Below are 27,925 nucleotides of genomic sequence, written 5' to 3'. Positions count from 1 at the left end.
AAAAGAGGGTGTGGCTGGGCTCACCATTCTCAAACCAGATCTCGCATTCCTGAAGGCTGGAGTACGGCACCAGCTCCCCTCCTTCTCCTCCTTCCAGCGACACAAGCAGTCCTGCTTCCTCCCTGAGCGATGACCAGCTCATCAAAAAGAAAAAGAAAAAAGAAAAACAAGGAAAAAGAAGGAAAAGAAGGAAAATGCGTACGAGAAAATACGCCTGCAAGCGAAGCAGGGGAGGAGAAGTGCGGAGAAGCACACGAGATCGCCTTCTACCTTCCCCCCCGGTTTCCCTTCTGAAGCAATCTCCACAGGTTTCAGTGGTGATGCTGCCCGCTCACTTCAGTTGCGGTAAATGATACGGAGCCGGGCAGCTATGGCAGTGACGGGAGGAGCGAGAAGAGGAGGAGGAAAACGAGAGGGGAGGAAAAAGGGAAGGAAGAAGGAAGAACGCAGCAGTCAATGTGTCACTGGGGAAAGAGAAGGAGGGGGGACACAAAGGTGAAACCTCTGCGATGGCAGCAACGTGAAAAGCTGACAGGTAACCAAAAAGCCTTCGCCAGAAAGAAATGAAGAGAGGACAAAAAAGAAGAAGAAGAAGAGCGATACGAGCGGCACAGGGAGCCTTTCCCGTAAGCACAGAGAGGTGAGCTCTTCAATCGCCTCCGTGACTGCATTAGCGCTTAGCGTGTTATGTATAGATGTGAGAGGCGCACACTCTCTGTACAGGAACAGGAGTCCAGGTCTCCAGCAGATGAATGGTGCAGTGCTGCTGTTGTCATAGCAACCACAGAGCAAAAGGAGGTGGAGGAGGAGGAGAAGGGTGGGTATTGAGGCAGGAAAGAAAATGGCATAAAAAAAGAGGGAGGGAGAAAGGGAGGGTATTATTAAAGGGACACAGTTTTGTCGTTTGTGGACGGAGCTTCGGGGACATATCAGATCACAAGCGGTGAGGGAAAAAGGAGGAATGGTATTATTTGATCGTAACAAGGGTTTTAATGAAACCTACGCTGTTTTCCTTTTGGACCGAGACATTCCTGCCTGTCCTTGTTTTACCCTTGAAACTCTATTTGTACAGCTGCAGCCATGTTTCATGTCCAAACTCAAGAGGCTGCAAGTTTATTGTGTAGCAGCTTCGCTTTTGTCGGGCGCTTCGTTAGGCTGTAAGCATCCTGTTCTAAATGTTTTTTATTAATCTCCTCCACTCACAGTTATTTCCCTCGGGTGACAATCCTAACCTCCTTGCAAGTGTTACCAAAAGGCCCAGAAAATGTGCGACAATCATAGGTCAAACTTCACTTGCTACTGAAAAGCAGTGATTCTCAGCCTTCTTTATCTCACTCACCACCACAGCAATGAGAGAGAGGACTCAGAAACTTCAAATGAGAAACCCTTTGGCTCAGTGCTTCTCAGTTATTGTTATTGGACTTTTTAAACTGCCCATACAGTAATGTGCAACAGTATGAGCCACACTTTATTTATATTTTACTACAAAGTAGCCAGCATGTGTTAGGTTTTTTTGATTTTGATTTTTTAATACAAGACATTCTGTAAATTGGGACTTTTAGTTATTTAGTAGGTCTTTAAAATTTTTCTTCTTTGGACAGTGGCTGCTTTTCACTAATTTTAAGCCTGGTCCTTGTTCAATTTTGCATATTTTGGTCTTTGCGCCCCAATGGCTTAAGAATCCTGAGGCCATTTCTGAGGAGGTTTAAGTAAACAGTAAAGTTATCAGCTCAAGGGTCAAATGCATGTCTTTGCTAGCTTTTTTTCCTATTTCTTAAGGTTGAGACTTTCAAGTACTGCTTGTCTGCTGTAGTTATTTATGCCTGTCACTTCCTTTGCCTTGGTTTTTTTCAAATTATTATTCGCACATCTTGAGTTTTAAATAAATTTAACAAACCAAATGGATACAAATGATGTGTTTTCAGTGAAAGGCTCAAAGTTAATTTGAGATAAAATTTGATTCATCCTGTGAATTAGGTGCTTATTTATGCTTGAATCATTTACAGGCCAGTGTTAAGTGGCTTAACAACCAAACTACATTCATCTGAAAATGGTTAGCTACAAGGACTGGACTGAAAGTGACGGAAAGGCCAGCCAATATCCAGAGAAAAACTTTGAAAGACAGAAAGCCTGGAAAACTATTGTTCGAGACTTCAATACTTTAAAGTATTATGAGAAGGTGTGAGGTGGTTTGAGACTGTTGCACAGTAGTTGTACTTACATGTAACCAATAAGGTTACCAAAGTGTGTAAGGAATGAAAGCACCAGGAAAGATGTATAGCCTAGACTTTGTTGCTGCAAAGAGTCGTAATCAGTTAGTTATGATATTCATCACAGGAGTTTACAGACTATACTTAAGAAGTGATATAAATCTTCTGTAAATGCATGTTGTCTTTATATTGTGTGTAAACATCCTTGCAGAACGCCTGGCATCTTCAGCCTCAAGATATAAACTATAATCTTTATTCCCACACCAGACAGTGCAGCTCTTTCAATATTATTCAGTTTTTATCATTCCTTCCACTTCTAGTTCGTCTTCCCTGTGGTCCTTTCCTCTATTTACCTGATATATTTATAGATGAAAGATGGATCTGAGATTTTTCCCTTTAAGCCTTTTCTTTACATTAAAATAAGCAACACCTCAACAATCATTAATATATTATGAGTTTTCTCATTTTCAAGTGAGCTTCTTCTTTTTTTTTTAATAACACTGTCTTTTTTGCTTTCCAATTTAAATTGCCATAATCAGAACTTGATTTACTGATTTTTTTTAATGTGTGCATAAAAAAGGGCAGAAAGAACGATCAGCCTGATACACGTCTTATATCTGCCTAAATAAAAAAAAACAACAGCCAATGGCTGCGCAGCCTAGCTATGAGTGGAAACATCTGGTCTGGTTTTATCCTATTTAAATGCATCTACCTCTTTAGCTATCTCATGGGAGCTGCAGGAAATCCCACCTGACACTGAGGAAGAAATGGAGCGCAACTACTACAAGTACTCAAACAATATACCACATTAAGTATTAAGCTTTTGTGACAGAACATGGTAGCACATTTTCTTTGTTTCTAGTCATTATACTAAGCTGAGCTAAGTTAACTGCCGAGATCATCATCTTAGAGACCCCCGAGCACAAATATTTGATGGGCCCAACTAGCTTCCTTCTTAAAGAATTAGAAATAGCATACAGGCTTATATATGAGGAATGGTTTAAAATGGAGAGTGCCGTTTTTCTTACCGGAAATTAAAAAGTAACCATCTCGACTCAAATTCAGTCAAAGCTTTAAAGTATCTAACATTTGATTGAAAATGAAGCAGTCAGAGCTTTTTCATAAAAGTGTAAATCCACGGCGATTTCGGGCTGCTGCTGCTGCAGCTTCTGGATTAGCTCGCTGAACATTTTCTCAACAACTTTAAAGTTAGCTGCAATATTTCCTTTACAATTCTGTCTAATAAATAAAAGAACAGTCACTTGGCAATTTTACTTGGGTTAGAGTTGCCTCCTTTTTTTTGTTTTACTCTAAAATATGAATGGTGCAGTGCTGCTGTTGTCAGGGAAATGGAAGGCTGTAGGCTTTAAAATATTTTCTGTTTCATTTAGTTTGGAAATACTATAGCATTGAGCACTAATTTTTTTTAATTGTAAAAAGAAAAATCACATCTATACACTTGTTTTTCTTCCAGATTTCCAGATTTGATTTTCAAACCAAAGAATTCTACTTAAAACACTTGTGGGTTTGTTATGTTTCTTGCCCTTTGGGTGGGTCCCCAGGCCTGCTGTTAGCTATAGCTTTACACTTACCATACACATAGTATGTCTGAGCACAACCAAACATTACATTTTCATTAAAATGCAGAAAAGAACTTGGAGCAGAAATCTCACATTTTGGGAAATTCTATTATATTTCTACTATAAGTATTACCCCTTCAGTTGTGCACCAGCATTCATCTGAAGAACGTAAGTAAGTTCAACGAAAGGCAGCTACAGGGACATTTCGACTCCCCTCAAGTAACTTTAATGTGACATACTGTGGCACAGTGCACATAATGACACAGCACCTCATCTCTAAGAAAGCCAGACTATTTGGACGGTGACTAAAATATGTCAAGTACTTCTGTTGCAGCATTTAATCCAGCCACTGCTTTTCCTGAGGGCATCGTACTTAAACATTTCAATTACACCTTTCTACTCTTAACCTTCACTCCTTATTTTTCAGCTGCGACAATGGATCTCAAAATGTCACATTTTCCCTTTCAGCGGAACAAATGATTTGGTGGGTCGGCGGTGGCTGGGACAGTGGAAGGAGGAAATAATGATGATAATTGAAGAACGATTTTCTCAAGGTGCAACGCTGGGTAAGGAGGCGTGGAGATTGAGACGTCCCAAATGTCAGTGTTCATTTCAAAAATTCACAGAGGATACCAGATGCAAATAAGACATGAGGCTGGCCAAGGATGGGTGGAGAGAGAGACGGAGATTGAGACGTTACACGAGAACTGCTCATATAAAAAAAAAAAAAAAAAAGTGAAACGTAAGAGAATTACAGATGGATTATTGCATGTTCGAACATCTGTTCCTATATGATGCTGGAAGATCAGCTGGTGTTTAATCTCAGAGGCAGGTAAATTAATTAATCAGGTGAAACCTGTTATTTATTAGCTACTGTTTAATTATGCTTTTGGGGCTACAAATAACCGTTTCAATTAATCGGACATTTTCTCGAGTCTAAAGATAATGATGGTCTAGAACTACCAGATTTTTATTACTACTTCTTAGCCAACAGATTGCTGTAGGCTTTAAAATGTATCAGATGAAGCTTATTAGAAAACCCATAATTGGACAAGAACTCTACAGAAGAACAAGTTCAAAGTCAGCGACAGTACATTTTTTGAATATCAGCAATTATGGTCCACCGTACAGGTGATATTTAACCCCAGTCGACTGAACTTAGAAATACTTAACACAGAATAGAACATTTAAATCTCTGTACCCACAAATTCAAAATCAAAAAAGTCAAAAATGGATGACTTCCATTTCCCTCCTGATAGCAAAATCAAAGTGAAGATCGATATTTTTAGACACAAAGCTCTCCATAGAACAAACTTTACAGGACAAAGGATGTTCCAAATGGGTCTTGCACATAGGTAGTTTTATATAAAGTGAACTATATGTTTGCTATATGGTCTTGTACGTCTGTTCAGAGATTCTGGCAGAGGATATGTGAAGACACATTCACATCGTTCAATTGCTGTATCCCAACCTCACCCACTGTGCAGTTTAGGTGATGCAAGTGAATTAGATATAGAAGCAAATGCATCACGCATACTTCCTACTGCCTTATGCATCGCTAAGAAAACTATCCTCATGAATTGGAAATCAAAAAATGATTTATGTGCAACTCAATATAGAAATTTACTTCTAAACCACGCTAGTCTGGAGAGATATCATTCCTCCTTGACAAACCGATTGGGTGAATTTCCACTGATCAGTCCCATTTCTTAGTGGGGGTGGTCATTGTGCCTTGGAGGTGGACTCAGAGGCCTTCTTGGGGCTGGATTGTAGTTTGAACTACTTCTTGCGGCTTTCCTGCAATATTTTCACAGCTCAGCAGGTGGCCACGAATCGCTGTCCTAATGTTATTTTCTAATCAAATGGAACTATTTTTGTGTCATGCTTTCCTCTGCTAGCCGCATCCACATTCCCCAAATACTTCAAAAAATAATAAAAAAGATTCTGCTGAGCATGACTCAGATACACCATAATCTTATTGCAGTCTGCTGTATCTCTGCAGGAAAACCCCCAACAAGGGAGCGTGTCATCTCCTTTGAACGATTCCACTGTAAAATAAATTTAAAAGAAGACAAAAAAACAAAAACAGAGATGCAACATTTGTCAGAAGTAGCCAATTTAGCAGAGCTCAACTGCTCAACTGTTTTAATGCGGATTCTTTAAGACCACCCACACCATGAGCTGTAAAACCTGACTAAGCAGTCCTGCACACTGTGCTTTGTTAACCCTGACCACTACTCGTGCCTACATCAGTGACCACTTACAAGTTAGCTAAGTGTAGTGCATTCCCACTTATTCACATATTACTCCATTATTGTGAGCACCACAGAGACAATAGATTTTCGATATACTCATATCACTGTGATAATTGAAGCAAAAGTGGGTGAAAAATTAGGCTGTGTAATTAAATCAAGGCTTTTCTCAGGTTTTAAGGCCAAATGCAATTTTCCACTTTTATGCTGTAATCCATGGGGAGGCAGTAATTGTATTGATTGTAGCCATTAATTAGGGGAAAGCAGTGTAATCTGGGGAGAGATGTTGAAATAAGTCCTCTTAAATGTTTCTGAGTGGAGCAGGGCCAATCAATCAGCTGGGGCGACATCTCTGGTGAGCCTGACACTTGAGTGAGGTGTTTATTAAAGCACAAATAAGCAATCAGTGATTACAGCTCATAACAATCAGCCACTAAGAGATAAGTGCGACAATGAGCCACTCCAATTCTGAGACAACAGTGGACTAAAAATAGAAAACATAAACAACGTGGACGCAAAATCTGTCAAACGCACATGAAGATGAGGGACAGATGAGCCCCGTCAGTGGTTTAATGTACTACAATTAAGTGTATTTATATCTGGTACTTGTATTTAAGCATTTACCACTACCCTGCATTTATCAGACAGCTGCAGTTACTAGTTACTTTATCAATTTTTTTTCATGCAAAACACATCATTAAAACAAGCTCCAACCTTCAGGGCTTAAAAATGAAACCAGAGTACAGTTCTGTGAAAAAGTATTTGTCCCCCATCTTTCTTTCTTTCTTTTTTTGTTTTTGATGGCCACATATTCATGGCCACAGTTTATGAAAGAGAAACTGAAACAGGGAGTTGTAGGCATCACTTTCTCCGATTTAAAGTGATGCTAAGCTTTTTAGAAGGTTTTAATGGAATTATATGGTTTGCTATTAGCTACAGATATTAGCTACAGATTTCACTAAGAGTGAAATAATAGGACTTTTATGACTTAGCGCTAATAGCAGATTTGTGTGTCTGTGTGGATCCATTATGGGTGTAGCTTTTGAACCAAGCTTGCTGGCATTTGTTGAGAATTTTAACTCAATGTTTGCCAACACGGAGTTAAAAACGGTGTGTGATGCCATGGCGGCTAAATTTATCTTTTATATAGTGTAGGGATTCAGGCACAACATAAAAACCACCGACAGAGTCTTTTTAGGCATTTCATGGACTCTCTATCAGATTTGGTTCTTAAGAATTTGAATGGTTTGGACTCCTTTTCATGTTCCTTGATCCAATCATGAGCAAGTTTTGTGAGGGAGACCAAAGCCATCGACGACTGCCAATGGTATTAGTGGTGGTTGCTGAAACCAAATATTGAGGAGACAGGTAAAACTGCTTGCTACGAACAAGCACTGAGTGGTTGCTGTAATCTAACACTCAGTGTGGCCAACCGTAGCAGTAGATGTTATCAGATATACACAGAGTAAGCAGCCTAAAGGTGCTGAGATCCAACATTTCCAGCAGGTTTTAAAGATGTTACTGGTTTATAATGATAAAACAAAAAAGTAGATTATTTTCTTTCCTTAAGTTGCTGCAGAATCTTTCATATCGTTCAGTAGTTGTAGTTTAGCACACAGTGCCTTACTCATACATCAAGTGGATTACCTCTCAATGCCAAACTCTAAGTAACTCACTAAACGAACATCAATAACCTAGACCTTTCTGTGCACATTTGTTTAAAATAGATTATTCCTTAATATAGACAACTAAAAGGAAGTCATGACAATGCATGCCACTTAGCAAGACAAGGTTTCATGACATAACAGTGCATTGTAACAAGATTAGTCCCGCATGTCGGTGGTTTTGATGTTGTTCGGTGTATCAGCTAATCTTTCCATCTCATAAGTACCTTCATACTTTTTTGACCAATAGGGTGAAGAATTGTGGCGTTACTTCCAAGTCCACAGAAAACCAGTAGTGATTACATGAAAAACTGACTCTGCAGTGCCTGCTTGCATCTCTTCCTACTCCAAAAATCTGTCTAAGAAGTTCCCCTTCAAGAGTCTTCAAGGAAGCAGAGGGGATTCAATCAGAAAGTCAATGATTCTCTGAAAAGGTCAGAAATTTCATTGCTATTTTACAAGGTTGAATAACTCAAGTCTTCACAAACATCACATTCTGCCCCCGTAGGGCCAATCAGGAGCTACAAACGAGGGCAGAAAGAAGCTGTGACTGGGGGAGACCACCGGGGGGGATCAAAGCGCTTTAGCCCTTTAGACCTACTGCTGTTTGCTCTCTAGCGCACTCGCTTCTCTCACCTCTGCAATATGTGGCACGGGAGGGGTTCAGGCCTGTGACGGTAACACCGCACACAAGCTCAGTACCGGAGGAAGTGGTGCTGCGTTGAATTAATTAAAGGGCGACAAAGCTGGGTAGACTGAGCTCAAATACAGTCTGCTGGTGGATGACACTTGAGAGAAGACACAGGTCTTTGAGGGCTTGAAGGACAATGGGCACTTGAGGGCTTTTGTGCATGCTGTCATTTCACTGACAGGCCGTTTTGGTCCTATAAGTGCTGTAAAGTCATACTGACGTGATTTGAGGAACAACCACTGGACATACCATATATAAGCCCTTTTTAATGCAAAAACCTTTATCTGGATTAAAGCAATTATATATTTTTTCAGTGACTTCACTATTTAAATAGACGCCACCTTATGACAGACAATAAAAGATATGACAAATCCATACAGATAAGCACAAGCTAATCCTGGTGAAAGTTACAACACATGTTCACTTAAGGTGACGAGTGTAGTGAAGTGAGTCAATTATGAAACATAATCCATAGAAAAAATCTGTTTAAAAAGCATCACTAAGTTTGAAAATCCCCAAACACACAACAAGCAGCACCTGACTGGTGTAATACATCAAGCCAAATGATGACATGTGTGAGAACGCTGCAAAGAGACCTCTCCCTACGTCAGCCACAAAATAAGAATAGTACAAATGAGACAGCGCCGTGCATCATTAATCAAGCTATTCTTGGCTGTCATGAAAACAACACACACACAAACACACTCTCTCTCACACACACATTCGTATTTACAGATTCGTATGATGTCCTAAAAACTAGCTGCGACTCACGCAGATGAAAGAAGCCTTTTAGAAGCAGGCTGAATCAGCCGCAAAACATCAAATACAAGAAAAGCACACAAAATGCTCCTCAAACAGCAGAACAGCGAGGGAGGAGGTGGGGAGAAGAGTGCGATTTGGCCGGATTGTTCTGAAATTAAATTCTCGAGAAAAAAAAAAAAAGAAAGAAAAAGAAACCTCTGCTCCATCCGTCCACACGCAGTCCTCTACAGCAGTGTGGCACACCCAGTTAAAATGGGAGAAAATGATGTGGTTATGTGATGTGCGTTTCCCCTTTAAAACCCACAGTTTGGATGACCCTGGAGAGATCATAAATCATTCTGTATGATGTAAAAATCACAGCTCCCCCCGGCATACCAGAAACGGTTAATGATCTGAAGTAGCTGGGAGATTGGTGCACCCTAGTGGCGACTACCGAATCGAGCTTTAAACTCATCCACACCCACTCTGCTTCTGTGTGGAGGCTGCACAGATACTGGGTGAAGCTGCGCTGTCAATATTTCAATTCTCATTTTGAAAGCACAAGTAGAGCGGTAACCTTTGATGCCCAGACCGTCTTGTGTACCAAAACAACTGCTTCTCCCCATTGCAATAGTAGAGGGAACACAACACAGACTCATAAAGCAGTTGATGAGGAGACAGAGGGGAGGCAATTTTCCACATTTTCTGAATGTCAGTGATGACTGTGGAAGGAAACGATTAGTGGTAGGAGGTAAAAAGCAATAAAGGACGCCTGAGCCAACCGCAGCTCGCAGTCCATCATCTGTTCTTGACACTGTCAATTAGGTAGGACTTTGGCGATTACAACAATTGGAAATTGCAGTGTTTGCCAGAAACCCGAGCTCAGCTCCACTTGCTTTCTACTCAGAATTAGGGGGGCAAGTAATACAGTAAATGATTACTGCTTATCAGCAAGCATTGGGGTGAAACATTGCTTAGTGTTGTAAAATCAGTTTTAACTCAGTATGCATGATTTTGTGATTAAGCTGCCTACAGTGGTACAGTGAAGGGCTAAGGGAGGCTGTGTTAGTACACCGAGTCTATGGGGGAGGACAGCCACAGGCAAATGTATACCAGATTTAGCCCACGTCTCTATTGGCTGTGGCTTTCTTCCTGAACTCTGGTTTTAAAAAAAAAAAAAATGACAACAACTTCAAATCCTGCACTCTGAGTGACTCCTCTATCACCTGCAGCATCCTTACCTGTGAGCTTCTTCATTGGCTGCAGCCTGACACTGATGGTCTGATGGGTGAGCAGCGGGGAGGAGGGCAGAGAGCGTGACACGCCCTCCATTATGCGAATATGCTGCATGCCCTCAGTCATTGAAAGTGGGGGCACGGCGTAGTCTCCTTCAAAGGCACAGTCGCTGTCTATGCTGCCACCTGCAGGATGGGAGGGAGAAACAGCATAGTATGAGATATTTTGCTGGACTTGAAAGATGAGAGAGCAAATTATCCTACGGTTACTGCGTGATCTTCCCAAATGGCTCCACTCTGGATTTGTACATGCATTATTAATTGGACACCTTTCATACACAACAGCTACATTTTGCTAATAGTCTAGGTCTCAAGCCATTTCCGATACGGCAGCCTCGCTTCTGTCAATCTGCCCCAGGGCAGCTGTGGCTACAACCGTAGCTTGCCTTCACCAGTGTGTGAATGTGAGAGTGAATGAATAGTGGAATTGTAAAGCGCTTTGAGGGTCTCGAAAAGCGCTGTATAAATGCAATCCATTATTAATATTATTATTAAAAAAAGAATTCAAAGGCGTCCTCTTATTAAATATAATTTTAAGTGCCCTTATTCTCATCGCATGCTCAGGTTTAGCCAAAAAAATCCAAAAAAACATGTTTCAGCTTACAAACCTTAATCAGGATGTTAAACAGCGTTTGGATCTATTCTACTTGTCTTCCAGTAACTGACCGCATCCCTCTTTCCATGTAAAGAGGTGCCAAAACAACGGAGTTTTAACCAAAGGAATTTATGAATTTCTGAATTTATAAATCACCTGACACTAAATATCTTGGTGTAAATGGCTGATTCAGATTTGACTGCAGTTTTATAAACTCAGTTTGTATTTTGATATTCATTCATATTATCTGTGATTTGTGCTATTGTGTGCAGTTTATGCACATTTGATTTAAATGTGATAAAAATGGTTAGCTTTGTGTTAAAACCCTTTTGGGCTTTTTATATTCCACTCTCATCCAAGGTGGATATTTGCCATTATTGGTACTCCACAAGTGGAAGTCTTATATGCCAGAACACGTTGGATTTTCTTTAGGATAAAGATGACCACACCATTAGAAGGAAAAACATGTGATTATAGTTCAAGATAGTGCCTTTCAGTTGGAGTTTAAATGTATCCCTTCCAAAAGCACCTCAAATAAAACCAATCTGAATGCAGGAAGCACTATACAGCTAACATTTTACTCAGTTTCCTTGCGCATGTGGCACATTACTGCACCTTAAAACATTTAAACAAATGCTGCAAATATGTACCATTTCATTAGGGACACAAGAATCTTTGTGGAAAAGGTAGATATAGTTACGCTGATGTCCAACAATTAACCTTAGAGGTACATTCATGTCAACTCTACCTGTTAGGACTGAAATGCCCCTATTTCTTAGAGTGTAGGCTGACAGGTATAACTGAATATAATGGGTTGCAAAGATCAGAATATATCCACTATTAAAGTGCTTAGTTGGACTTCTTTGTTCTGTTTCTTTTCCTGTTTGTTCACCTGCTGTAGAAACCGTGTCACCCTCTGGATGAGGATAGGACCTCAGCCTGCTCGCTCAATCCTGCAATCAGTGCACTACTGATATTGAGCGCAACATCACTGGCGTGACCCAGCAGAGAGCAGCCCTGCAGGCAACACGTGCAGTTTACATCACTGACCTCTGTCAGTCCCGCAGTAACACAATACCCAACAATTTTTATATAATCAAGGATTTTCTAACCATTTGAAATGTTTAAACAAGAAAAGAGCACAGTCATGACCACAAGAGAGCATTTTATTTACGAAAAAAGCCTCTCGCAATGAGCGGTAATTACAGAGCCAGTATAAACAACCACTTACCATCACTCATACTCCCCCCTTTTCCTCTTTTGCTCTAAAACCCACAAATTATGACAACTTTGGTTTTATTTTTTATTTTTTATTTCACACGCACTCATCAGCCAGCTGTCTGTAAACATCCATTTCGTGAATCGGTTCTAGCTCAGACTGCCCGTTTCCCAGCAGACTGAGCTGTAAAACCAACTGGTCAAGGAACAGGCTCGCGCCAGATAGCAGCCGCAACGGTGAGACAAAAAGCCATTATCAGATACCAGTCCCTGAGGAAGCCTGTATGATGGCTAGGAAGGGGGCAAATTGGCTGCTGTAATATAAATACATCAGTATTGAAACAATTGCACTCATAGAAGAAATGCCAAACACAATCCGACACACACATCAATCCCTCTGTGGCTCTGGAGTCAGTCCATCCATTCACTGGGGAATGTCACTGTGAGAGTGAAAAACAACAGCCAGAGCAGCGGTTGCTTTCCCCGGCATGGAAATTCTCCACATGTATGCAGACACTGGTGTGAATATAAAATAGCTAACTTGGTATTCTGATAGCAGTTGCCAGCAGTCAGGATCAGACTTGGTTTTAATGCTTTGACATATTGAACAAAAATAAACAATTACCGGTAAGCTACTCTCAATCAATTACCTGCTAAATAAATTAACAATTTTGTGGCCGTTCATGTTAAAATAATCAGGACAAATACAAAAGAATGTGCTTTATTTATTTATTCGACTTTTTAGGTATAAACTAGCTGCATTTACATCCAAGACACCTTCATTTTAGTCATTTTAGACTTTTTCAAAGAACTAAAAGGTTCCTTTCATACTGTAGGTTGTCTGAGTGTCCATCACAAAAATTATGCCAATTAGGCCGCTGGCATGTGAAAAAGTGACAAGTTATTTTTGCAGCAACTATACTGTCAGCCTGTCCTTATTCCTGCAGAATCATATAATGCAGTTGTGTCAAAGCCGCTGGCAAGTCTAAGTTACTCACAAGGTGTTCTTTGGTGAAGCACAAAGTGATGGAACAGGGACATGCAGATATCATGCCAACCACAATACTGCAAACCACCTGAATACAGTGAATACAAAACACGAAAGTCCAAACGGGATGCAAACCATGGTCTCCTGCCTTATAAACCCGTCATACTGGGGGGCGACCGTGGCTCAGGGGAATGGGAAGCTCATCTGTAACCGGAAGGTTGCCGGTTAAATCCCCCTGCTCTCTCTGTCCTGGTCGTTGTGTCCTTTAGACACTTCACCTACCGCCTACTGGTGTTGGCCAGAGGGGCCGATGGCGCGATATGGCAGCCTCGCTTCTGTCAGTCTGCCCCAGGGCAGCTGTGGCTACAACTGTAGCTTGCCTTCACCAGTGTGTGAATGTGACAGTTAATGAATTGTAAAGCGCTTTGGGTGCCTAGAAAAGCGCTGTATAAATGCAATCCATTATTATTATTATTATTTATTATACCGCTGGTTCCTCTCCCTCATTTGAAAACGGACAGTGTAGGTCTCTGAAAACAGACAAGGCGTCAACGCACCAGCGCTAATCGACGTGTGTAATGGTATCTGACAAAAAGACATAATGCGATGCCCTGGGAGGAGAGCTCATCAGTTCATCTGACATATGATTTCTTCTCTGACTTCACTGTTGATAAAAAAAAGAAAAGAAAAAGAAACTAAAGTGCAGTACATGCATAGTACTGCACACTCCACACCCAAACGTCTGAAGCTTTCCGTCAGTACTACTGAAAACACTCACCAATCTAGTTCATAAGCCAAGAGCATAGAACAGGGGTAGGGACCTCCAGGCTTTGAGAGCCGGTGTCCTGCAGGTTTTAGATGTGTAATTGACCCAACACGGCTGATTTAAATGGCTAAATTACCTCCTCAACATGTCTTGAAGTTCTCCAGAGACCTGGTAATGAACTAATCATTCGATTCAGGCGTGTTGACCCAGGGTGATATCTAAAACCTGCAGGACACCGACTCTCGAGGCCTGGAGTTCCATACCCCATAGAAGACGAGACAAAACCTGATTCCTGCACACTTTCTAACCTGCAACAATGTATTTATTAGAAATATAGTACAACTTATCAGAGGTTAATGACACAGAAGGGCTATCTTATATGAGAAGTCAGTGCACTCTTTACAGCAGGTCATATTATTTAAAAAAAAAATTAATTAATTAATTAAATAAATAAAGACAGAAATAGACAATTATTAACGTCCATCTATTCTCAGCTGCTATCCTAGCCAATGCCAGGTGAGAGGTTGGTAACAATCCACTGTAGGGCTAACAGAGACACCATTAACCATTAATCACATTTGAACCTGCAGTCTATTTAGAATCATCAATTAACTTAACATGCATGCCTCTGGACTCTGGAAGCAAACCAGAGTACATAAAGACCAGCAGGCCTTGCAAACCCCAGAGCCTTCTTACTGTGCTGACAGTACTCACTGCACCACTTTAATGTATCCTTCCTAAAAATTACACCTAATGTATAGATAATTATTGAAAAATGTTCCAGTTGACCTTTAGTCTCAAAACGTTCCCCAGAGGTTACATGTCTGGGTGATCCTGCAGGTATACATTTGAATAGCACAAGACCTACACTAATGAAAATAAAGTTTTACTAAATTCAACAGTGTTTCAAATAAATGTATTTTTCATGGTGTATAGTGTGCAGGAGCTTATTTGCAATGCAGTAAGTATGACTCTCTGGGGCATAAAATAATATCCCTGTAATACGGACCCCGGTCCAAGAAGTTGAAATGCACTTTTCATCCAAATACTCGTAGTTTTAGCCAACATTCTTGTGGTGGAAAAGGCCCAAATCTCATCAATTAGTCCATTTAATTCTGGAAAGCCTCATTGAAAATTATGATAATCCTGAGAAAGATATTAAATGGTCTCATTCAGGTCAAAAATGAGAAGGGCAGAGAGGGAGCACCAGCCGCACTTCAGCGGTGAAATCCACAGAACAAAAGCAGTGAAGGGGAAATTACCGTGTTTCATTTTAGACTGCAATAAGAGTCGTGTACAAGGACCACTCCATGCCTCGAAATAAACAGAACCACCTACTCATCAAGGTGTTCGGTTCAAAATATGTATGAGGTGGAAAAAAACAATCTGCCCCAAACAGTTCCTGCCAAGCACAGACATTCTCGCTGTTGATACCATCTAATGTCATATATACAAGCCTATTTCCCCTTAAAGTTACTCAGATTTACAGGCAAAATTACAAGAATATAAAATTCATACACTTGCCCTCCCTGTAAATATAACTTCATTTCCAGTAGTCATAAACTTGCTGTTATAAAACGGAATAAATGCGGTCCAGCAAACAAGGCTTCATGAAAACATTAAGGGAGCAGAAATAGCGTCTGGAAAGAGCCAAGAGGGAGGAAATATGGGGGACGAGAAAAGAGCTCACGTTTGTTTTCAGCAACTCAGCTTCTCATTCGCACATATTATACTCACTGTGAGCACATAAAAGCAAGAGGTGAGAAGAGCAGGCGCTGTGGAAGGCATAACGTTTCCTGTCAAGACTGCAAACTTTTCTCTATCTCGAGTTTAAAGAAAACTTCTCTTTGGAGATTCGGTTGCTTACCTTGGCCGATGTGGCTCAGGTGAGGGTCTAGACTGGGCGAGCGGGGGTCTGCCAAGTCCTCGCTCCCACCATCTGCAGAAGAGGAGCACACAGAGAAAGACAGGGAGTGAGCTCGGTAGTGGTGGTGGTGGTGGTGGCAGCGTGGCGAGGAGGTGCGAGTAAGCAGCAAGGCCACTTCTTCCTCCCCGATCAGCCAGATGTGAGATCTGAGGACACCCAGGAGGCTGCTCACACACAGACCCTCGACACCCTTCCTCCTGGGGCCCAAGCGTCCCCTTATTGTCGCGAGGGAAGAACGCGCTGCTGTGCTCCATTTTTTCCGCCTCCACATATTTAGACTAAACAGTCAGTGAGCCTCTATCTCTAGGCAGGCCCCAGGCTGATAACATAATAGTTTACATTACAACCATTCCTGCACAAAGACCTGCGATGGAGCCACAATCAAAGAGCTCGCTGCGACATACATATGCTTAAATGAGGGCTAACAGTGGGCGTCTCCCAAGATAGATCCACATACGGCTAATGATATGAAGGATCAATTACGCCCAGGGGATCAGGCAGGCAGAATTAGCCACAGTGGATGGAGCTGAAAAGAGCAGGTTGGAGGGTGGGGGCAGCATCAATGGGCAGCACAGTCAGTGTCACCGGGGGATTGTTTCATAATCCTGCTCAAGTGCAGATGGATCTACTGTAAAGCACGACAGGCCAGCAGAGGAGGTGTGGAACAAATGATTTATGCTCAGAAGAAACGGATCCCAATAGAATTAAGTGAGCTATTAATAAATCTAAACTGAGCTACTTGTATGAAAACTAGTCTGTGGATTATCTGAGTAGAAGGATCAAAGATTGTTGCATTAGGCAGAAAGGGAAGTAGGCCTCTTTTTTTTTTTTTTTTTTTTTTAATCACAAAAAAGGATTAGATGTTTTGCCTCATCCCCACATTGCCTTTCAATCAGCGCTCTCATCTATTGGTCCAGAAAACCCAAACAAACACTCGAGTATTATCTCTCCCATCGCAGACTCACACATTCAGCCACGCAGCAGGCCAGTTTGGCTTGCTGGTGGAAAGATCAAGCTTGTCGATGGATAGATAGAATAAGCCGTGGGCTATGTGTGTGGGAACTGGGCCGATTGTGGAAGGGGGCTCTCTGCAGAGGATTCTTCTGTGTTGTTGTCTGGATTTGTCAATTAAAAAAAGCTTTACCAGCACGCTGAAAACACACAATTTCTACGTAACGTTTTTTTGTATATTTGGCATTTACAGACAGCGGCACAATCTATATTTCTAACACCTCCATTACACGCATGTTCGACAGCAGCAAAGCCACTAAAAATAGTTTCTCACCTTGTGTACCTGATGAGCCATTTCGCCCAGTAAAATCAATGGTGTGAAAAATCAATGCAGGCCTTGAAGACGACGGGCAGTAGCTACGAGAACTGCTTGCACAGTGATACGTGAAAACATGCACATGCAAGCACAAGTAAAGTGTATGAGGTTGTGTGGAGACAGCTGCGTGATATAGTGTAAGAGACTGTGCATTGCGGGTGATTTTTTTACTTATCTTTCGATACCTGTACAGCAGTTGTAAATATCATAGCTGAGGCATTAAGAAACATCAAACCCCTAATATATGACCACAGAAACTTTTTCATTGCATTTCAAGTAAGGGGGGTACTTTGTTATGGGCTGCCCTGAAGACTCAACCTATAATAAGAGAAGCAGCAATGAGTTTCTCCCAGAATCCAGGCAACAGATGTGACTCTTACTCTCAATATAGTGTCTATTGTGCCAAAGACTCATAGATCAGTGCTTGCAGCCTCTTTCAAAACATGCAACCTTTGTCTGCCTTGTTACAGATGACATTTAGACAGGTGAGGGTGAAGCAAAGAAGGCACCAAGGAAAGAGGGAGAGAATACAAAAACAGCTCTAACTGCTATAACAATACAAATGGCCTTTTTTTCAGTTTCAGTAAATGTATGAATGTTGGGTTGTTTTTTATACTTTTGCTTGATGCTGGAATATAACAAGAATTTAAGCCTTTGAGCTAATTATGTCTTTATCTTTGTATGTCTCTCCTTGTGCATTTTAACGGTATGCACTACAACTGATATCCTGCTATTGACATATTATGAAAACTCAGTATTCACATTGGCAGATAGTCTGGAGCAGAAGCAAAAACAGCAGAAGCAACATTTATTTTAGGAAAAAATGGGCGAGAAATTGCAAATTAACAAGTTAGACTTTGTGTAAACATTGTCACTAGTATTTTCCCTGCACCTGTTAGCCCAAAGCAACGTCGAGAGTAAATGGAAAACATGAAACACGATTACAAGAAAATGTAAAAGATCCCATCGGAGGGACCTCCCGGGAACTGCAGAGATTCTACTTAAATACCAAACTCTTCTGAAAGAGCGTCTCCAGCTATACTCTAATATAAATGGTAACTTCTATCCAGGTTGAAATTGAACAATAATTCTGTGTTAAATCCCAGCAGACGAACTGATTCTCTTCTGCTTATCTTATTGGCAACTTTTATACAGGGCATACCACTAAGGCTGCTTGACCCTTGATAAAATTCCTGTTGCCCCTGCAAGCCACTTTGCAAACCCACCTCCACTCTAGCTCCTCTACTTCATACAGTTTCTGATTTAATCTATGCCATGTCTGTTGTAACTGATGCCTACTTGGGTATGTGCAGCGGTCTTGCTGGTGCTTTCCCTGCTTTTAGGTTTTCCGCATATGCACATGAAAGGGCGGGGAGTTCCCAGAACAGGGCTATACTTCAAAATATATATTACTGCTGAAGGAACAACAATCCTCTTTAGGCTAAAATGGTCTGACAGAAATTACAGTCACCCACTAAATAACAAATCTATGTTAAGCCTTTAAATCACTCCGTTACTGAGGTTTTTGGAGCCTCCTTCTCTCTACTACAGTTTTAGGACTGAGAAACATATCTCTGTCATCTGTATTCAAAAGAAACCTTTCTTCTAAGAAGTGCTCTCGTTACCCGTGATTTCAGTACAATGTCTATCCACACAGACCAATGGCTTATTAGGCAGGGAACATGAAAGGGGAGGACCCATGGCTGATGGAAATAGAGATATTTTCATTAAAACCTGCAAGGACAGACAGTGGACATCATTCGAGGTTCTCATAGAACATCTGCCAGCTGGTAGTGAGAATGAAACCGAGCCAATATGTGCTCTGCAGCATATCCTACTCAACTGTAAAATCAAATCACCGCTGTCACTGAACGGGGAAAAAAAGCTATTTCCGAAACAAAGATACAGTATGATGGTGCACTCTCCATGTTGGCAATTTCTTTGCCACTGTAATGCAACCGTTCTGTGTTGTGGTGTCAAAGGAGCAAGCCAATTTCAAATGTGGACAAAGAATCATTATGGAAAAAGTCAGTGTGACATCTGATAGTTATTCCACGGAGCAGCAGCTATCATTATCATTGAGCCTGACTTTCTTGGACCTGCCGGTGTTTTCAGTTCAGTGTAACCCTTCCTCCTGAATGAGGTATCTTTTACAGGTACTGTGAAAGAGTGATTACTATAAATACTGATGTTTAAAGAAGTTTATTTGGCAGAAGGTTTAAGTTCCCTCTTAGATTTGGTTATTTTTCTGTGACTAATCAAACAGGTTGAACATAAATGGAGCCAATAGACTCAACTCAAAAGTGTAATCAATCCCTGTCATTCACTTAAAGGACAGTGCAAAATAACGACAGCCAGCAAAGAGAGAGAATAAAATTGTACCTGAGCTGTGTAAGTGAGAAACACCCCGAATACTTGGAGCCCAGAGAATCGCATCCTTCAGCTCAATGACTTCACTCACTGACAACACAGTGATTCATTGCTTTGCTCACTTCCTCCATGCCTTTTCTTCTTACCTTTACTTATTGCTTCTGTGGGACTCCAGTGTTGCTGTGTAGCCAGCTTTTTGTCAGTCCCAAAGTTTCTCAAGAGAAGTTAAAATAGAGCGCTAATTAAACACCAGTTACTCTCTGTGCCAAATTATTTTCCCCATCACCATATATCAAAATGATAAGTTAGAAGAAAAGGAGACCGGAATGCTTCGTCCTACTTCATCACTTTATTTTTCCCCTGAATGCACAAAAACGGCATTCGAAACACAGTTAACACAATCGTAAACAGTTCTGCAAGTTGGGTTCAAGAATTTACACTTGCTTGAATTATCCTGGAATCCAATGAGAGGTTTCTTTCTTGAGACAATAAATCATCCATCCCTTCATTTTCTAATCCCAATTCAGTGATAGATAGGGAATCTGCAGTCTATCCCAGCTGTTTTAAGGCATGAGGTACACCCTGGATGGGTCACCAGTCCATCACAGATCACAACCCTAGATCCAGCCACAATGTAGTTCATATGTCAATTTAGATCATTTGTCAGTAGCTTTCTTCAGAGAGGATGAATAACAAAAAGAAAAGAAAAAGAGAGGGTGTTGTACTAATCAGAGTGACTTCACCAGCATCCCAAACTGCCTGTGTGTTGTCCTTTCCGCATGTAAAAAGAACTAAAATGGGGATTTTACCAGTTTGCTTGGCACCTCAACAATCTATGACTACTCTAGCTTTCACTGGACTAGTGGTTATAGTAAGATGGAATATTCATATTGTGGTCTCCGTTTCAAATGTGTTACTCCCGTACTTCATCAGAAAGACAGACTATATGCGAGCGAGGATAATAAAACATCCTGAAATCTATTTAACACATCATGAATTACACCATCTCGTCCTAATTTTCCAAAACAGAGACCAATTCATAGTGTTAGAAATAATAAACTTCACATTTCAGAAATGCAAATGCCAAGAAGTGAATCAGTGCTGCGTGCCTGCAGAGAGCAACAAATGCGACTGCCAAGCTACAACAGATGATGTCACCAGAGAGGACGATGGGATATGATTGCTCAAAGGCCTCGTATTTAAACAAAACTCAAATGCACCACGGGGAATCATAAAGTTGCAGGGGTTAATGCGTGCTGAAGGTCCTTAACTAAAGGTTCTGTTGACTGAATTATTAATGGTTAGCTCTATAAAATGAGTTGGTCGTACCAACTATGATACTAGAAGACATTCAAATTGGAGTGTTGCAAATGAGAAACCTGCAGGAAATCCAAGCACTCAAGAGGCTGGATAAAGTGAACATTTGGCATTTGCTGAATAAATGACTCAAGTGATTGTGAAAATTGCGGTCTATTACGTTTCTGCCAGTCAAATAAACATATAATTTATTAATCAGCGAATGGTTTTAGCACTAACTGCACAAGTAGGACTCATTTTTTTGGCAGACATTCAGCATGAAGCGTACTATCATTACCATCCAACTGAGCACTAGACCCAGTTTAACTACTACGGCTGTGTCATAGCCCTAAAAGAAAAAAATCACTGGCTACTTATTTAATTCTTTATAAGGTCACACACTAATATCTAATCTATTTTGATAATGGCACACTTAAATAAGTTTATGCAATGCCACTACATTCATTTCTGTCCAGAGTTGTATTCATTTTTCACTAAGGTCTTGTACTGATGATGTAAGAGATGGACCACTTTGGAAAGTATTCTCCACACATCCCACAGGTTCGCACTGGGGTTAAGGTCTGGACTGAACCACTCTTTCACAGTTTAATACAACTGACTCCTGACATTGTCATCTTTGAATATGAAAAAGAAAATCCAGCGATGGAAAAATCTTGCCATTTGGTGGTCACGTGGTCAGCTGACCTCAATTTTTGGGCACACGACGATACCGAACGTTGACCTTTTCAACTGAAGCATCTCCATATCAGAAAATAGTGAGTACTACGGAGACATGAACACGGACAGGAACAGCTGGAGACATCCTGCACTTCTTTGAAGTCCCCCCCATGTGGGCGGATGCACATTTGCTGCATTGTAATGTAAAGTCTCCGTGGATGAGTCTGTGCAGTCCCTCATGCTCACCAAGCTCATGATGAAATTTACATCCCAAGCAGAACCTAGTGGCCTTGCTAACATGCAAACTATAATCAAGGCCTTTCCCTGGTACACCCTTCACTCTTGAACAACGTAAATCTGGACTCAGCAGACCTTCACCTTTTTTCCATTGCTGGAAAGTCTAATCTTTATGCTCCTTAGCAAAGTGAAGCCCCCAACACACAGCTGTTCAGTCCCAGTTCCTTGAACTCCCTTTGCATTGAGTGTGTGGAAGTGTTCTTTCTCCTACTATCGAACACAGTCATGGTATCGACCTTTATTTTAGCATTTGATCACGAATCAGGATCATTCCAAAGTTTTGTTTCTGATCACGTTTCCTCTTCAAAGGTGATCAACACCATCTTCCCAAGTGTTCATAATGTTTTGGACACTTTTTCATCCAATTTGTGAGCCCGTTTTCTTTTTAAATTTATTTAGCTTTGTGGCCATCACACAGCCAAATCATCCTCCTGTTGCTCTTTTAAAATCAGCGATAAGTGGTGTGGTGTGTTTCTTCTGCATTAGCGTGTTTTGGAAAAGCTTGCATTTGAAGCTTGATGTTGAAACCACAGCTACTTGTCTGCTGTGCTTTTCAATTTGAAACCAATTTTATACACGTTTTGGTTCAAATAGCTATTTATACCTTAAACACACAAAATAGCTGAGTGAGACACTCGTCCTCTTGTTGATGGCTAAAGTGATCAATTAATCATTAAATCACTTCAGGCCATATGTTACAGTGTGCGAGTCCCAGAAAAACTGTGCTCCTCAGGTTTGACTTTCATTTAGGGCAGATTTAATCATATTCACAACAAAGTGGAGCAACTTAATGAATCACAACACCACAGTGTGCTGCAGGCAGCCATATGTGAGCACAGACATCTGCTCACTTGTAAAGTTGATGGGTATCTTCATTAGTGCCAGCCTCAGTGTATGCTAACATGAAAATGCATGGGATCACACACACACACACACACACACACACACACACTGTAAGAAGGCTTCTTAAATGTTCTCTGTCCACTGCTGTAGTGAGCCAATCCTGGTCTACCACAGGAAGTGGACGTTCTGACATCCTGCCAAAGTAAATATTAGGGAACCACATCCAAATCCCAACAGACACAGCGCACAAACGCACTTACTGTACATGCACTGCTATGCACAACAGAAGCACACATTTCATACTGAAAGACCAAAGAAATCTTTACAGGGCATGCTTGAATCAATGTTCGTTTAGATTTCAACAAAGACTCTAAGACAGCTGAATAAAAAGGAAACTTATAATCAGACTACTGAATAATATCTTAGGTGGGAAAAATAACAAAAAAAAATTACATTAGAGAAAATTAAACACTGTTCATAAACAACATTTTCTCTCAGAGAACTGCCGCTCACTGGATATTTCCATTCTTTTTCAAACCATTCAGTGTAAACTCAGGAGACGGGCTGACAAGCAGTTGAGCGGGTATACCTAATGAAATTGCCGTGGTTCTATTTTCCATCCAGTATCTACAACTTGACAGAGAAACAAGTGCTTTGTAGCAGAGGTTAGCTAAATGACATCTTTAAACTGACAGTTAGCCGTCACTCTACTTTAATAACAAGTGATTAACTAGTTTCACTGACTAGTATTTCTCAAACGAACTAGTGAGGGCGCCAAAAACCTCCTCAGATGCCAGTTTAATTGCTTAATTTGTACAGAAATCATAAGTGTCACCTTTTACTTTCCCTTGCTATATGCCATATCTATAATAATCTAAAATACAACTACCTCCAGCTGGATACGTATGGAAGCCCACTTCTGAATCTGACATTTGTTTTTGACAAACAACAGATGATTGAGGGAACCGCAGCAGGACCGCAAAATCATATAGAGAACAAAAATACACCAGCAGACACACACAGCACTACATTTGGACACTTGCTTTCAAACTGTAGGTATTTCTCAAGATGAAATACTAACTTGATAAATGTAAAGTATTCGTGTTTATGTTGTAAATGTAAAAAGCGAGATTACAGTCAGAGGCTTAGCTCAACAGGACTGTGTAGGTGTGATTATATCAAATCTTTTGAGACCATAGGATTAATGGGTTGTTTGAGAAAAAAATGCTTAATTTTATCCACTTCCAGCTTTTCTACTTGAAGATTTGTTGCCTTTAGATGATAAACAGCATCATGAACCTAATAATTATGCATTTTGCATGGTTATTTATGATCTCATAGAAATTATAATGGCCATTTTCTTATTCTGACACCGATTAATTGAGCAATAATCTGAAAAATGACACCTAAAAAAGAAAAAAAAAAACCCATTTTCATACATGCATACTTTGGTGCACTTTAACATTAGCCACCTAGCTGGCACTGACACCTGTGCCTCCTTAAACACATACGCATTAACAAGATTACATCCACTAGAAGCTTTGGCAAACACCATTAAGGCTGTGCTGCTCAATGCCTCAACCTTGTGGTGATTTTAAAGCAATACGAGAGGAGGGATGAGGCTCAGAGCGAGGTGCACTGACCTGTTTGTCACTGGCTCTATTACCTGCAGTGACAGGGCAAAAGACAATCCTGTCGGCTCTTAAGCAGTCTTATATCAAGGGAGGACAAACTGCACCAGATATGAAGACTCCCAGCAGAGGAAATAGTGTTTGTGGGAACTGTACATTGTAGGTAAGAAGGGGCCTTAGAACTGTGTTTAGGACAATGCCCATATCAGCTCTGATTTAATGTGAGGACTGCTCTGTTTTACAAGCAAGAAGGCTAAAGGGAGAAAAAGGCAAGCTAGCCAGCTTGTGAGCAAGAAACGTGGTGTACTGTGTGGGTAGTAGACACTTCTGAATGTTTCTCATGATTACTGCCTACTTATGAGAATAATGCTGCAAAAACTAAATGTTTAAAAAACAGAAAATGCACAGTCTTAGTACTGAATGCACAAAGTCGATCTGTAGGCAGTAGACTTTACGCATTTTTAAAATTACATCTATATTTAAGCCTGCAGGGACTACAGGAAACAGGAAATTTGGACATCAGTGGTGTCGTATCAATTCTACTCAAGTAACATATTTCACAAAAAGGGGAAATCTATCTACACATAAAAGGCATAGTGTGTCCTTATCAGCACTCTCTTTGTGGTGTGATCAAAAGCACTGCTAATAAATAGTAATAGCGATTCTTGTGGCAAGACCGAGCTCAGTAGCTGCATCGATCTTTTATAAAGAGTTGATGAAAAATACTCATCACGAAAACCTATTTTTACAGCTTACTTCTTCTTTAATTGAGTGACTATGCTCTTGTCAAAACATTGTTTTCAAAATAAAGATGACATCCTTGTTTTCATGTGTCCTAAACATGAAACAGTGCATCTGGGGTCCCACTGGGATCAGTCCTTGGACCTGTTTTGTTTTGCTCTGTTGCCTCTTGGACATATAATCTCCCAGTAATGATGACTGTCAATTATATGTTAGGGAAAAAACACACAAATGTATTTTCCTGCTTCACTGCCATTAAAGGTGACTTCTAATTTCTTGCAGCTGAACTCCGATAAAGTCCTTGTTATTGGTACTAATGATTTCTAATGGTTACCGAAAGCAATCTTAAATTTGGGAATAAGCTTTGATTAACAGCTCAGTTTCAAGAAGCACCTTAGTCTTTCTATTTATAGATTTGATACAGATACTAATACTGTCAACATCCATCCACACCCACATCTTCTTCCACTTACTAGTGCAACATATTGTATGCATGATTAAAGAGCTGGGAACACATCACTTCAGTCTTCACACAATTGCATTAGCTTCCCATTCACTGAAAAATAAGATGTTACTGGTTCCTTTTAAATTACTACATGATTTGCCTGCACTTTATCATATGTCAGAACTAATAACACTTTATATTGCACTCGAATTTTCAGATCTGGAGATCAACTGCTGCCACAGGTTCAACAGTCTAGCCTTAAAGCAAAGCAGGGACTGTGCTTTTACTGTTTAAACACCAACAGTTTGGAAAAAGTCTCCTTTGATTGCAGTTACAGACAGGTTTTTCTTCCATATAAATTTATAAAACCTTTTCAAAGCTTTACCACTTCCTTCTTTATTCTTGTCTTATTCTAATTTCTCCTTCTCCTCCCATTTTATGCAGTCTGGAATACTTTAATGCTTTTGTACATTTTAACTCTGGTGGTTGTTATTATTTGTAAATTGGTCCCAAATTCCTTTTTTAAAAGTACCAAAGGAAAACGAAGAGTACTTCATTCCTAAGCTAAGAGCACTACAAGTAATGCAGATTAATCCTTGCTGCTTGTTGCTTCCCCCTCATTTGTTGTTCCTACATATTGGTTTACCTGCTGAGGGCATGCTGTAAATCAGAGGCATCTTCCAATTTACCAAGCAGCAGCAGCAGCAGCAGCAGCAGATGCAATAAAGAAGAAATATCCTTATAACCCAGTCATGCCCAAAGCACTACAGGAGTACCTCTCTGCGTCCTGTTGTTATATAACTGTTGATTACCCAGAGGCTATGACAAATTCAAATGCAGGGCCTTTTTTTTTTAGCTGATACTACTACTGCTGCTCTTTTTTATGCCTCACATGTGTTCCCAGCTACAGCTACTGTATTACACAACACAGCTAGAGTTATTTTGGAGAAGTGCTGGGCTAATGGTAACAAATTTTTAAATGAAATCTTATCTTGAAAAGAAAATGCTAGGTTAAACTGCACAACTCAAGCATGCTATTCTAGCCTCAAAACTCTTTAGCTATGTTGTCTTCATAAATTAACCAAAACCAATCATTTTGTATAAAGCCGAACAAATACATATTTATGAAATCAGCCTTTGACAATTTTTGGGATATCTTAGTAGAGAAAATAAATTAAATCTGCTTACTCATCCTTCACAATCAGGAATTAAGCTACCAACCTGACACCCAGGTACACCTTAGGCCCCTGGAAGGTTCTTATCTGTATCATATATTATGCCATCATCATGTTATGTAGCACTGCAGTGTACCCACAAAATGGGCTAATTTCTATACAAATTATCCCACATTTTATACTGACTTTATAAGCCAGATCTATCACCTAATAGTTTTTTCTTTGTAACCTTTATCGGTGCAATTGAGCACATCAGTTTTCCAAGAGCTCCAACAGATCAAATTATAGTGTGGCACATGCTAGTATTAAGTTATGTAGATTGATGTGAAGCCTTGTACTGTTTGACTTGTTTCATTTGTATTAAATAACCACATCTTACTAGCATGTGCTATTTCAGGTTAGCAATGGGTAGAGTCATAAGAGAGGAAAAATACTCATAAATTATTTTTTGGCTACTTCATTGTAGCAGAAAAAGAGTGAGACCACCACCACCCCCATATCTGGGCACCAGTATAGCTCACTGGGCTGCAGGTAGCCCAGGCTGCCCCGGGCCACTTTCTGTGTGTAATTCCCCATGCTCTGTCTTTTTCCTTACCTGTCTGCTCTACAGTTTTCTTGAAAGGTAAAATGTTAAATAACACGTCACCATGTGATCAACCACAACACATTTAAAACTATGTTAGTCTATAATACTCATCCCTACAAGGGCCTTTAAGCATCACACGGTTTATGCCACAAATTCTGCAGGTTAGATATGACTTCTAATTTCTTAGAAGTCATATATAACCTGCTTATAGTCTCATCATGTTGTTTAGGATCAGCAAATGTAATGAAATGATCAAAACGTAGCATATTTAAATTCTTAAGAACATGATGATGGTGTAATCTGTTCAAAGTTTTAATGACTCTAGACTGTCATCACCAGATGCTTGATTGGTGTAGATGCTGCTTGTCCTCATTACACAGTAACTTAAAATGTGGGGGAAAAAAAACACAGTCTTCATGCAGTCTGAAATGGTAGACAGCCTCTAATAAACCTAAATGTATGTAAATGTGAGATTGAGCGTCCACAACAAGCTGATCCGTGGAGGCCTTGCCCCACAGCCTACAGGATTCAAAGGCTCTGCTGCCAACATGATGGTGCCAGACACCACAGGACAGCCCAGAGGCTTCAGAACTATGTTGGCAGCACAAA

The 27,925-nt window shown here is 40.4% G+C and overlaps 1 protein-coding gene and 1 long non-coding RNA gene across 13 annotated transcripts in view; one reads left to right on the top strand and one right to left on the bottom strand.

The window, feature by feature from the left end:
• tanc2b (tetratricopeptide repeat, ankyrin repeat and coiled-coil containing 2b) overlaps nucleotides 1-27,925 on the bottom strand; it is a 169,652-nt gene that overhangs the window by 68,060 nt on the left and 73,667 nt on the right. For 10 of the 12 annotated variants that reach the window (XM_085171043.1, XM_085171034.1, XM_085171039.1 and 7 more), the window contains 2 exons: nucleotides 15,868-15,939; nucleotides 10,380-10,559 (listed from right to left, as the gene is read on the bottom strand). In XM_085171043.1, the coding sequence (XP_085027169.1) occupies nucleotides 10,380-10,559; nucleotides 15,868-15,939 (252 nt within the window). Of the gene's footprint in view, nucleotides 1-24; nucleotides 4,264-10,379; nucleotides 10,560-15,867; nucleotides 15,940-27,925 lie in introns of those variants that run through there. The other 2 variants (XM_085171045.1, XM_085171047.1) reach the window with 1 other exon arrangement.
• LOC146512381 (uncharacterized) lies at nucleotides 523-27,711 on the top strand. The gene is made up of 2 exons (XR_014875815.1): nucleotides 523-640; nucleotides 4,259-27,711. It is a non-coding gene; the product is annotated as an uncharacterized LOC146512381 (long non-coding RNA).

This window comes from Neolamprologus multifasciatus, chromosome 8 (assembly GCF_963576455.1).
Source record: "Neolamprologus multifasciatus chromosome 8, fNeoMul1.2, whole genome shotgun sequence".
Lineage (NCBI taxonomy): Eukaryota > Metazoa > Chordata > Actinopteri > Cichliformes > Cichlidae > Neolamprologus > Neolamprologus multifasciatus.
This window is presented reverse-complemented; position numbering and strand designations above follow the sequence as displayed.